Source organism: Echeneis naucrates, chromosome 13 (genome assembly GCF_900963305.1).
Source record: "Echeneis naucrates chromosome 13, fEcheNa1.1, whole genome shotgun sequence".
Classification (NCBI taxonomy): Eukaryota; Metazoa; Chordata; class Actinopteri; order Carangiformes; family Echeneidae; genus Echeneis; species Echeneis naucrates.
The window spans coordinates 13,147,616-13,160,467 of NC_042523.1; the positions used below are offsets into that span (position 1 = coordinate 13,147,616).

Consider the following 12,852-nt stretch of genomic DNA (forward strand, 5'->3'; position numbering starts at 1 on the left):
GAGGACAAAAACAATGATTTGCACATATTACACTTCACAGATTAAGTGGAATTCAAGAGGATCCTGTGGCTACAGAGACAAAGTGAGTGAATTGTTTTCCATTCTGGGATGAGCGCACTTCAGCTTGCTACTCTGGTGAAAGTGCACACTTGTTACTCTTTTCACTACATCCATCAACATTGCCAAATGATGACAAATGATACCCACTTCCTCCTTTTCCGTCTCCCTTCATTTCTTTCAATTACAAGAAGGTTTGTCACGATGACAGCAGCTAGACTTCTCCAAGCTATTGTGTTTTACCTTAACAAGTAGCAGCAAAAGGCCTTTGCTTTTCAAGCAAAGGAGACAAACCCCTGAGAGACGTGTACCTGGCACCAGCAGATGAGATTCTATTTAGCTTAATCAAATTCACTGAGAATCATCGTTCATCTAGTCCACCAGAGGGGGAGGGTGACTGGTCAAATTTAGTCTGAATGATGGCCTTGAGAGATGAAAGGCGCCTCTCAAAATCTGCTAAGGCTTTCAGCTACCATAGCAACTGGTTTTTCAAACGGCAGGATTTGTCTTATACATGAACACAAAGATGAAGTGTACACTCAACAGAGTGATACAGTTGTGTTGAATGAAATGCTTGTCATTGATCAGACAGTCACAGACATTGCCATTTCATTTCACTTCAGTCATTCTTCCATCCTCCTGTTTCTGTCCAGCTCTCGATCAAGATGTGGCGACCTGGTATTGTTGTAGGCAAACACAAAGTTATGAAGTGCAGCCATGCAAGTGGTCAGCCTGGGGAGTATGTGGATTTGGAGTCATGTTGAAGCAAGTGAGGCAAAAGGGTGGCATACTGTGATGCAAATGCAAAGAATGCATTTTACAAATACAGAAAATCTCCAAATCCTTCATTCAGATTTCTGTAATTGTTGTTTGGCCAGAAGAACTTCTACACAAACTAAAACTGAGAGCATTTTGGGCTTTTAACCAGACCTACCATCCCAGGCAACATGCCATTCTAAATGAGACCACTGACCAGAGCTCAGTTGTCTGTGTTCAGTTGAGATCTGGCATCCTGCCCTCCCTGTGGAAACTGGACCTTCTGTTTAGCCCCAGAGAAAATAGGATGTTTCTGAAAATGAAATACACTTTATATTCTACACTCCTTTTTAAAGTTGATCTCTCACTGAAAATGATTGCAGGCCAGGGAATTCCAGTCGTCTGATATGAAAGTTGAAAATAGATTACAGAACATATTTACGTACTTTATAACCCATGTGACATGTGTAGCTCAGGTTTTGTTAAATGTTGTCGTCGGTGTATTAGAACGTATGATACAATGTGTGTGGTGCCTGGATCCAGTATCATATATCCTCATGTATCCTTTTTATGACTGAAGATAGTGTGAGCAGTGTCTTGTCCACTGACGGATATGGTGACACTTAAATAAAGGAATTCAGTCATTCAGTCATTCGTTTTAGTTTGACTAAAACCTGTTATTTACGCTGTCCCAAGCTCAAAGGGTTTGGACTGTTGCTTAAAATGTTGTGACTTCCTCATGCTTTAAACCTCAAACCAATGAAGATGTAAGACTAGCCAAACAACTCACAATGTAGTTTCATTTTCAATATTTTGACCCAGCCTTCCTCCCCAACTTCCCTCATGTAAAGTGGAATTTATTGCTCTGTACATTACGCTATCTGTCCTTTTGTAATCTGACGGCCACTGGAAGGGAAATAACAACAAAACGCAATAATGAATTCTATTAAGTGCATGAAAATCTTTTAAAGGACAACGGTGAATTAATATTCATTTGTTTGTACTGTGTATTTATCTTGCAGACTTGTGCATGTGTCTGAAAAATAAAAAATAATGGCCATGTTCCTGTTAATGAAGGAATATGTCACCCATCAGTGAATGATGTATGTTAGAAATTTATTCCCAACATGAGCCTCAATCGCCATTCAAGACTTTGTTTTAGGCATTAGGTTTTTGTTTTTCGTTCACTCTGATAAAATATAATAAAAAAAATATCTAGAATATTCCCATAAGATCAAATAAAAAAAGTTCACATGATAACTGGGGGTTTTATTGAATTTATGTGGCTTTCAGACACTGAAAGCTGACAATTACGTTTTTCCATTGGCCACATTTTTTTTGTCTCAACCACTGAGACCTCCCAGTGCTCATTTCACATCAGCTTCAGTGGCGCCCACTGTTTTACTCTGGGTCATCTGTTTGGGAAGAAATGCAACACATACACAACTCCACACACTGCTGACTGATACTGGGCAACAGGAGTGATGAGAAGTTGAGAATCTGTGCAAAAATGATATGTTCATTAAAATTCAATTGGTTGTGTGCTCAAGCGGTTATTATCCCAGTATCCCTAAACTGGCATCAGAAAGAGCAAATCAGGTGAGTAATCTGTACTAGTTCTTCATAACAGATGCCATGAGCAGCATGTTACAGTAATATGTCACCCAGAATATATCAGTGCTTTTCTTATTTTAAATATGTTTTGTTAAAGAAAAATTAGATAGTCGTCATCAAGAGAAAAAAACAAGAATTTAAAGTGTCCAAAAATTCCTCCGTTGAACAGTGTAACACTTCGTCTTACAGAAAAGGGGGCGTAATGGAGTCATTACGTTGCTAAAAACAGCTCTTCCTTCCTCTCTTACCAAAAGTGAGACGTGATTTAGGCAAACGATGTTTTCCTGGATTTTTACTTTTTCCTATTATCAGTCCAGTGCAGCCCAATAATCTGGCTTCCTGAGATAACCATCATCTGAAACACTATCAGTGAGCATACAAATTAGAAACCTCCTAAGCTCTTAATTGTTTAGTCTGTAATTGTGTAACATGATCACAAATTCTCAATGCACTTTTACTCATCAGCTGTTGGGACTGCAGAAAGAAATGACCTGAGGTTTCACATTAAAAGGCCAGCTGCTGAGTTTACCCTTGCATTCAGGCATAATGCATTTGAAAGGAAATAGCTCAACAGTGTAAAACTATTTGGAAAATTACAGAAAATTACTGAACAATTTCGGTTGTCAGACCAAAGCAAAAAATGCTACAGCACAACTTATTCTGCATAGTAACAGTCTTTCTTTTCTTTCCCTCGCACAAACTGAATCTCCATTCGCTTTAGTTTTATTTCAAAAGTAACATTGACACTGAATGGATACAGGATAAAGAAATTGTCAGTGTTGGTTATACAAAGGTGACTTGCTTGATTTAAGACCTTTGCTCCTCTTGGGTTCATAGGCCGTTCATAGACTCTGTTTGTGGCTGTTTGCTCGAGCTCTGCACAGCTGAGCCCACATTCGACGTTTGTGCCTCCACACCTCTTCTCCAGCTTTCCCTGGGGCGAACTTGTTTCCGTTGGGCTTGCCGGGTGATGTTAGTGGCAGGTTTTTTGAGGGTGTGACCAATCCAACTCCACTTTCTTTTATGGATTCGTAAATCTATGAGATTCTGACATGGTATTTTTTCACAGGTCCACATTGCTCACTTTGTCCTTCCACCAGATGTTTAGTATCCTTCTGCGGTAGGTGATGAACGTTTGCAGCCTGTGTGTTGTGTGTTTTGTTGTTCTTCATGTTTTGGGGACAAAGGTAATTTCCATTAAAAATTCCAAAATAAAGACCAAACAGGTAGTAAAACAAATCAGTTCATAGGATGACTAATGACATTTGATCACTGACTTGAGCAATCAAGTGTCTGAAGTAATAAAGTGTTATTTTTAGTTAAATGTTTCATTAAACAAGACACTTCCATTTACATTTGTCAGATATGTAGGATATTCTGTGATTTTTAGTTTTCCTCTCACAGTTGATCGGTCTTTTGCCTTACGCTTTAAAAATGTCAAACCCTGTCAGGTGGGGAGCTATTCTTAGAAGAGGATCGTGTACCACAGTGCCTGGAACCTGAGACATTATAAGACCACCAGCCACAATAACAGAGGTAAGAAATTTGCAGCAAGGAAATGCTTAATGCAGCTGAAGTAGTTAGCTGTGTAGAGGGTTCTGTATTACTGTGTAGTATATGTGATTAATGATGAAACTTTGTAATAACCGGCATGCAACGCCTACTTAACGCCGCATAATGTCTTCACGGTACATATCAATCGTCAAGCACTAAAGTTTCCTTTTGAAGCCATGGTTATGTTGTCATTTGGAGCAGGAACATGTCTCTGTTCAAGCTTGTGCATGTAAACTGTACAGTATGATCTCAGCGTATATTAATAAGTCGGTCCTAATTAGGTTGCTCAAAGGCTTTAGCAGTCTGTGTCAAAATAACAGCATAACAAGTTGTTTGTTGCATCATATTTTCCTTATTATTTCTGTGCCTTCACCAGGGCTCAGCAAAGAAACAATGTCTGGCAAACAAATGATTTGAGGTATTGCCCTAAGAAGGTTAAAATAGCCACTAGATTTGGCCAGCACAGACTGCTGAAACCGCACAAACAGAAGGGGATGGTTTGTTTTCTCTTCGTCTCTACACAAAACACATGTGAGGAAAAGATCTTGTAATGACAGGAGAGCTGAAAGAACTATTACTTTGGCTTTTTGGTATTGTTAGGACATGGACTTTAAATGTGACCCAACTGCTTACACTGTCTCATCTTTTAATATTGGGATCATGAGAGAACCATAAGCATGTATCCTTCTTTGGCTTTTTTATTTCTTAGATTTATCATGAATGTGATATACAGCTATGAAATTTGTAAGCTGTGAGGTGGGAGTTTTTCTAAAAATCCCCTTTCAAATCATTTCACTAGAAGAGGCACTTTGGAAAGAATATCTGGAATTTCCTCTCTCTAATCATTTTTCTTGCGTCTCGTCTCTCACTGTTTATTTAGATGACCCCAGATATGCATCAGTGCTCACAGGAAAAACACATGACATGCGCTATAGAGCTAATGTAAATGTTTACTCAGCCTATGAACAGACGTACCAAGCTGTAAGCTTCCATCACAGATTCTTTTTACAACCACAAAAAAGGGTGTGCAGCACAGACGCTTGGTTGCTGTGGGTCAAATGGCTTCTCTGAAAACATAAGGTACATGTGTGTAACAACCATATTATTTCCTGATTCACACTGAAGGGGATGTGTAAGGGCATTTTGATAAAGAGCCGAAAATGATAAAGTGAAACCCTTGAGACAGCCTCTGGTATGATTTGAATTCATACTGATTAATACGTGTACGTTGATGGGAAGGTGAAACATCTGGTATGTGACACCGTGTGGCTGTCTGCCCGTTTTCATTCCCTTCACGGTGACTGCACACTTCTTAATCTCTTAAGGTGCATTCACATCTGCATTATTTCTGCTTTACCATAGTGCACTGTGGTTTGCCCCCACAGTCTACTTCCTCCTTGCACGTACAGAGGAAAGCCTGCTCCTCCTACGTCTCTTCCCCTTTTTCAGACTTCGCATCATCCCCTCTCCTCTCTCACTGTGCTGACATTTCAACTGAAACTGTCAACAGTAAATCATCTCTACCAAAGAAAAGGGAAATCAGTGTAGAGGAAGAAAAGCCTCTGGACTTTGTAACCATAGCATTGGCTTATTATTGTCTAGTGCGGTTATCATCTGAGAGCACCATGAGGGACAGCGGCTATTCGGCTGCCTGTCAGCAGCTGTGAAGAGTCCCCTGTGAAGTTGGTCTTCTGACACTCCTGGAGTGAACTCTTCCAGACCTGAAGCAGCTCTGGAATGTTTCTGAAACTCTTTTACCAGTGGACAACTTTACTTCACAGCCAGGACACACCTCTTCTCCATAAAAACAGGTGAGGTCATACTTCCTTACAGCACTCGGTGAAAGATGTCTGGAAATGATCCCAGACCAGGCACAAAGGTATGGATGTGGTGCGCTAATATTTATTTATTTAGATTTTCTTTTCAAGCTATTGAAACTTTACCTTCTTTGCGAGTTTTTCTTTTCATCCCCACTGGACTGTTGGCGAGGGAGAAGCAGAATGCTTTAGGCTATGTGCATTCATGTGTCAGAAATAATTCAAGTGGAAAAGTTAATTCTCTGCTTGTTGAATGTTTTCGGTAGGACTCACAGTAGTGATCACTGCAGCACGCTGGAGAGGGCTTGACTTAAAAAAAAAAAAAAAAGGTCTAAATTCCCAAGTGTAACTCACAGATGGACCGTGACACTTTAGAAATGCAGTTTCAGGGGGGAGGGAGGGAGGCTTTGAAACATAAATGAAATATGTTCATTTTGGTTGGCAAAGGAGGATTAGGACACAACACAGTGAGCTCATTGGAAGAAAATATTGAGGTCTGCATTATAACAACTAGGCTTAGCTGAGCTCATAAAATTAACAAACACATAGTTGGCTGAAATCAGACAGACTCAAACTTGGACTAGCCGTGTGAAGTAGGCCTCGAAACTTTACACTTGAAAAAGACATGAGAAGTTGAAAACCCCTTGGTTACAGACGAAAAGAACGCAACTAAGAAGATAAAAGCAAGTGAATGGAACAAACCCCTCATAGTTACAGCTCTATTGTTGATAAGAGGGGAAGACCAATGTGTTAGTCATACCAGACTGACTGCTGACTAAACACCAGCCAGTAAAGGATTTTGGAAACAGCTAAATTTTCCTCCCCCAAAATTACATGAATAATCCATTAAATCAAAACCATTTCCACACACTCATGTAGGCACACATTATCATTTGCTGAGGATGGCCTGACTCTAAGTGGCTTCTCCATTATTGAGTTTGGACAGGATAGCCTATCTCTGTTCAGACGTTAATGGTATTAGATGCTTCCTGCGTCGACAAACACACCAGAGGCAACCCTGAGTGAAAGAACAAAACATACAGCACAAACAAATATCAGTGAATGCCAGACAGATGTAGCATAAATTTTTAATTTCCTATTGCTGAACTCTCAGGGAGATAAAGAAACAGGAAATTGGCAGTGCCAAATTTACATAATAAAAGCTCAGAAAAGCTGATCACTGTAAAGGAAATGTTCTTCAGGCTGTCCACAGAGGAAAAACGAGGGATCGATAGCCTACTAGAAAAGTAAAATAATTGATTTCATCATTCAAACCTGGATATACTGAAGTATATCATATCAAATATGAAAATCCACTAGATTTGTTCCTGTAGTTTGTTGTGCTGTGGATAATGAAGCTTTGATACATTTATGTTCTCTCCGGCTTTTACTTTACAGCTTTACTAGGCCCATGTAAAGAACATTTTCTCGACTGTAATCTTTCTTCCCATAAACGAACATGCTCTCACAGAGGAGCAAGGGTCAGATTAATAGCAACTATATGGTCTTAGGAATTGATTCAAGGATCTGTGTTTCCCATTGTCTGGTGACATTTAGCTGTGGCCATGGCTTTATGGCCTTAATCGCCTGCCATTTCAACACCCGTCTAACAGACAGGACTCACAGCTCTCTGACAGACTGTGTGCATCTACAGTGGAAATCAGGGAAGGAATTAATCAGCTAACAGTTTATAGTTCGTGAAGCTCCCAGAACTCAGTCTTCAGGCCACAGTAAACACTGAAGTGCTGTTTTGTCTCCAAGGATTCAAAAAGCCTTATTGCGCTTTGAATAAAGCAATGGTCACAGTAAAATTCAAATGTGCATTTTGCGGTGATCATTCAAGCTGTCTCTTATTATCACAGTTTTAGATCCATATGCACAACAATTTCCCAAAAATCTGCTAATAACGTAATAAAATCTATCAGCTTCTTAATGTCATTAGTTCCATAAAGCAATTATGAAAAAATGCATGACACATCCTTAAATGGTAAGACTGACTCATTTTGAAAAACCTTCCCATCGGGGAGCATGGCTGAGCCTGAATCTGTCACCTGAGGGTGGGGGCTTCACACTCGCTTTCTTTCTTAAGGTCAATGACAATAAACTCGGATGGGGATACAAAATGTTGGACTATGAATTTGAATGCTTCTTCCTCGGGTCATATTGCCTGTCTCGCTTCTTCTCTTTTAAACAAACTATTCAACCCTCCCTAAAACACCATTTTCATTCTTGCAGGTGAACCGTTGATGAGAAAAGTGACACGAAAAACAAAGGAAAAATGAACGTCACGACCACAACACAAGCAACAAACACAGATGTGTGCGTAAACATTGACGCTAGTCCTGTCAGTGACTTACTGATGTCTGTTTACATCCTGGCTTTCATTTTTGGGTTGATCTTCAACCTGCTGACACTGGGTCCTATTTGGCAACAAGTACAGCGGCAAAACGTTTTGGGCATCTTCCTGCTCAACCTGCTGCTCTCCGATATGCTTTTCCTCTTCACCATTCCCCTTTGGATCAATTATTACCGACAGGACCACCACTGGAAGCTAGGCGTGATGTCCTGCAGTGTCGCCGGCTTTTTCTACTACTCCAACATGTACATCAGCATCTACCTGCTCTGCTGCATCTCTGTGGACCGCTGCCTGGTTGTCACGCACCCCCTCCGCTCCAAGACTCACCGCACATCACGCTGCACGTGGGCACAGTGTGTAGCTGTTTATGTTGTAGTGGTGGTGCTGCACATCATGGTTCTGGTTTACGACAATCTCAAAGACGCCCATGATGACATGAACAGCAATGACCGCTGTTATGAGACATACCCCTTACAGTGGCCTGTCGCCTTGTTCAACCTGATCAGAGTAGCCTTAGGCTTCCTGATCCCCCTGATGGTGTTGGCAGTGAGCTACTGGAGGGTGCTGGCCCATGTAGACCAAAGTCCCGGGCTGAGTGCCCAGGCGAAGAGGAAGGTCCGTCTGCTGTCCTTTGGGGTGATCGGGATCTTCTCCATTTGCTTCGCTCCGTATCACATTCTTCTGCTCATACGCTCTCTAGTATTCTATTTCATTGGAGACACCACATCTGGAGGAAAATACTGTGTGTTTGAACAAAAGATGCACTTCTTCTTCTCATGCATGCTGGCGCTGTCCAGTCTGAACTGTGTGGTGGACCCTGTGCTTTATGTGCTGGTCAGTAATGGAGTCCGGGATGACATGAGACTGTGCTGGAAGAAGGTCAGAAGCACACAGACAGAGGACTGTGCTCTGACATCATACGCATACAACAGAGGAAAGCCCAACAACAATCTGATATAAGATGGATGTGAGTGCACAGGTGCAGCCTTACATTCATACAGCTCTGTGTAAGTGAATGTGTGGATATACTGTATATTCATGTTTATGCTGACTATTGTTGCTGTTTAATTCCTGCATCTCCATTGTTACAAACTAAGTGGCAGCATTATTTACATTTATGATAAGTCTGTTGTTTACAATCACATATTGTTTGAAAGGAACGCACTTCCACTAATTTCAGTTTTTTCTTTTCCTCACATCCTGCACAGGGTAAAGGAGAGGCCTTTATAACATGAAAAGCTGATATGAGACTGTAACCATGCTCTCCTAAGAGTTATTCAGTAACAGTCACTTTTGTGTTGGACGTCAATAGAAAATGAACAGCCCGTGTGTTTTCCTTCCAAGCTATACAACAATGTTGTGATTGTGATCTTGGAATAGCTAAAAGTGTGTTAATGAAGCATGCCATGAGAATCATGTTTTAGCATGACAATGTACTCTCGCCATCTGTGAAATGTGTTAAATATTGGTTCCACTAAAGCCGTGGTTTGATCGGTGCTGCGGCTTTGGACTGAGAACAAACTGAATAAAAGAAGCTGAAAAAAGAGAAAGAAGTCTGATATGTAACCCAGTCTCAGGAGTGTGTAGGTGAGTGGTGGAGAAAAAAAAGTAGGTCAACCACCCTCAGCCAGCCACACACACGCACACACACACACACAGCATTGGCTTTTGTTACTTACCAATCAAAAAGTGGCATTCAACTTCAAACAAATGCTGTATCCAATGATTAAAAACAACAATTTCTTCTCCGTCAGACAGCTAACTGACATCATTCACACTCAGGTGTTGCACCTCATCATGTCCTGTCAGACATGACTTTAGGAGCCACCGCTTTAAAAGTTCAAAAAGACTTGTTAGCATATGCTTTTTCAAATGCTGCAATTCAGTCAAGTAAAAATATATCACCTGAAACTGAAGCCCATCATCAGGTGACATTATGCCCAAGTTATTACAGATCCATTTTCTCTAGGCTCAGCTTTTAAAGAGGTCAGGCTGCAGCCAGGCTCCTTGGGAGATCAATAAGATTTCATTGATTAGCTGTTCTGATTCATAATGCACTTTTGGCCTAAATGCATTATATAGATTAGCTATTCTTAGACTAGAAGTTAATTTCGCTTTGAGTTGAGTATTGGGAGACATACAAAACAGTACTTGGTCTAAAAATGCTTTTCATTTCCGCAACTATAAGCAGTAAGAAATAACTGGTAATAAGTTTAGCTTTTAATTGAAGTGCTGCTCATTATTAAGTGTGTCTTTAATGAAAGAACATTTGTCTAATTCCCTCCCATGCCACAAACCAAACGAGGCAACAGTGCTAACTGCTATGCTTCTGTGCTTCTGTCAAAATCCTCGGCAAGCTTAGATTTGTTTATCCAGGCTGGTTTTAACCAGATTCTGCTGAGCAATGTGACATTTGAAATATTAAAGTTTGCATATCATCCATGTATTTTTCTGTTTATATTTAACAGTTATAGTGTCATTTTAGTGCACTCTACAGATTGACAGCTTCATATAACAGAATCATCTGTTCACCTGAACTCACAGCCGATCCCACCTCATCAGTACTATTCCCCTGAGTCCTGATCACCAATCAGTCCGCATATCAGCCTCCCCTGCTCTCATGCAGTCTGCGCTGGACTGATGCCCCGTTAGCGACCGTGTCCGTCTCGGCCCTGGAAAACTGACCAGCCCTCTGATCCTGACCTCGTCTATCCTCCAGTCTGGTTGTCCTCCCTGGAAGGCCAGCCCTCTCAGAGCCTCACACTCAGCACTTGGCACCAAGTCAGTGGCATCCTGCTTTTCGGTCAGAACCCAGAAGAATGTTTTACTCACCCTGAGCAGTAATTTGGTTTTGATTACACTCAGTGAGGTGTTTGTTCTTTATCTCTCTGTCCTTCATATTCTGTAGTTTTTGAGGTTTCTTTGCTATGACACTCGTGTTGTCATTCAGTGCTTTGACTGGGTGATCAAATGACAAAATTGCAGCTTTTTTTTTTTTAAATCACTTCTTTATTAACAGGGAGCACTGTGCTACAATATGCAATTACAGTTAAATCCCAACCAATTACAGATATTACAACTAGAGCAAATGATCTTTTCCTATGGAAGTAAAAGGTCTGGATGTGATACTGCAGATTACACTAGCCATTTCTCAGCTGAGTCACGCTGGCATATCTAAAAATGAACTTCATGGCCATGCTTTGGCAAAAACAACATTAATCATACATGTTGGGAGCAGAACTGGGAGTCGTGTCATTAACAATTCTTATGGGTGACTTTAGTGTTCATGCTCTGAATACTAAGTTGAGCATTGTATTAATCTTCATGTAGCTCATGGGAGGGGATTTATTGGTACTCTTTAAAAACTCCATCAAGAGTTTGGTCCAGACCTGCTCTGTATGTAAAGCGACTTGCTGTAACCTTTTATGTTTTGGTGCAACATAAATTTGCTTTGTTTTCGATAGTCTGAGACTTTGTTTATCAGATAACATTGTTGTGAATATGATTACATTTACAAAGAGCAGTTTCACATTTCATCTTTGTGGTCTTTCCCACAAAGGTCCACACAAGCACACTGAATGTATATACAAACACAAAGGTACTGAGCATGATGAGTACATAATGAAACAAAAGAGTAGACAATGTGTGTATCAACACAACAAATGTGGACTGATATCTGCTAATATAATACTTGGTCTTAAACCATCCAAGGTTGTAGGGGAACTTGGATGTCATGTTTGATGTTGGCATCTCGTCTGATCTGAACAGAAATGGGAACACAGAGTCCACACTGCTACTCATAAGCCTTCACCAACTACCTTGTTATGACTGCCTTCACGGTAATTTCTGGGTCAGCACACCAATTTGAAATTGTAGTCTCAATACTGTTCTCATCTGTGGTTGCTCGATGGTGGAAAGTACCCCACCACGCACTTCATGAACCGCTCAAACTCATCTCGCTGAAGGGCACCACCTCATCTAAAAGATCTGACAACCTAACATAGTAACACTTTGGATGCACTTATCGTGCACTCCTTTACCTCCCCTCCTGATTCAGTAATTTGTACACTACAACCATAATGCACTGAAACTGCAGTGATGTCCCCTCATTTACAAATTGCTTATGATAAAAGCCTTTACATGAGTAAATTTAATACAATTTTTAATACATGAAGAAAATGTCACCCTAACACTGAGTGAGCAGGGGTAAAATAAAACAATGCTTGTCCTCTTCTCGGTCTGTGATCCATTTTCGTTGAGTTCATTGTTCGGTCAGCTCCTTGAAGAGCAGCTTTTATTGTTCAAGTAAAACAGGCCCCAGTAAACAGAGTAAACTCCCCTCCCTTGTATCAGGCTGGAGGATAGGACTGCCACAGAGCCCCTCAGCTCTGAGGGCCTGTCCATCGCTCTGGACAGGGTCTGCTTCGTGTCTTTGCCAGCAGTTTAGACAACCAAGAAAAACACAGGTGCCCCAATGGAAGGCTTAGTCTTCTTCGTGTTTGTCATAAGTGACCCCACTTGGCACTGCCTCTGCTGTACAAAAGAGGATCACATGTTCTGAATTGCACAATGCTGGAAAATTATGGAAAAATCTGGACCAAATTGGTGACGAGAAGCTGTTTTCATTAATATCAGTGTTGCTTGCAGCTCTGTTTGTGTTAGAGCATTTGAAGAGCTATTGTGAAAGGCAGTTGGAAA

At 40.8% G+C, this 12,852-nt stretch overlaps 1 protein-coding gene across 2 annotated transcripts; it reads left to right on the top strand.

Annotated features, from left to right (window-relative positions):
- Positions 1–3,477: 3,477 nt before the first annotated feature.
- gpr184 (G protein-coupled receptor 184) lies at positions 3,478–9,716 on the top strand. Of its 2 annotated transcripts, XM_029516834.1 has the most exons (4): positions 3,478–3,547; positions 3,879–3,963; positions 5,584–5,792; positions 8,034–9,716. In XM_029516834.1, exon 4 carries the CDS (start codon positions 8,077–8,079, stop codon positions 9,112–9,114), a length of 1,038 nt encoding a protein of 345 aa, XP_029372694.1. In that variant the 5' UTR covers positions 3,478–3,547; positions 3,879–3,963; positions 5,584–5,792; positions 8,034–8,076; the 3' UTR covers positions 9,115–9,716. The 2 variants fall into 2 exon arrangements, with proteins under 2 accessions (XP_029372694.1, XP_029372695.1); XM_029516835.1 differs by lacking the exon at positions 3,478–3,547 and having other exon boundaries at positions 3,782–3,963.
- The last annotated feature ends 3,136 nt before the right edge of the window (positions 9,717–12,852 follow it).

Bases quoted from the DNA above. Each gene is read 5' to 3' on its own strand.
- gpr184 (XM_029516834.1), top strand. From the start codon at position 8,077: ATGAACGTCACGACCACAACACAAGCAACAAACACAGATGTGTGCGTA.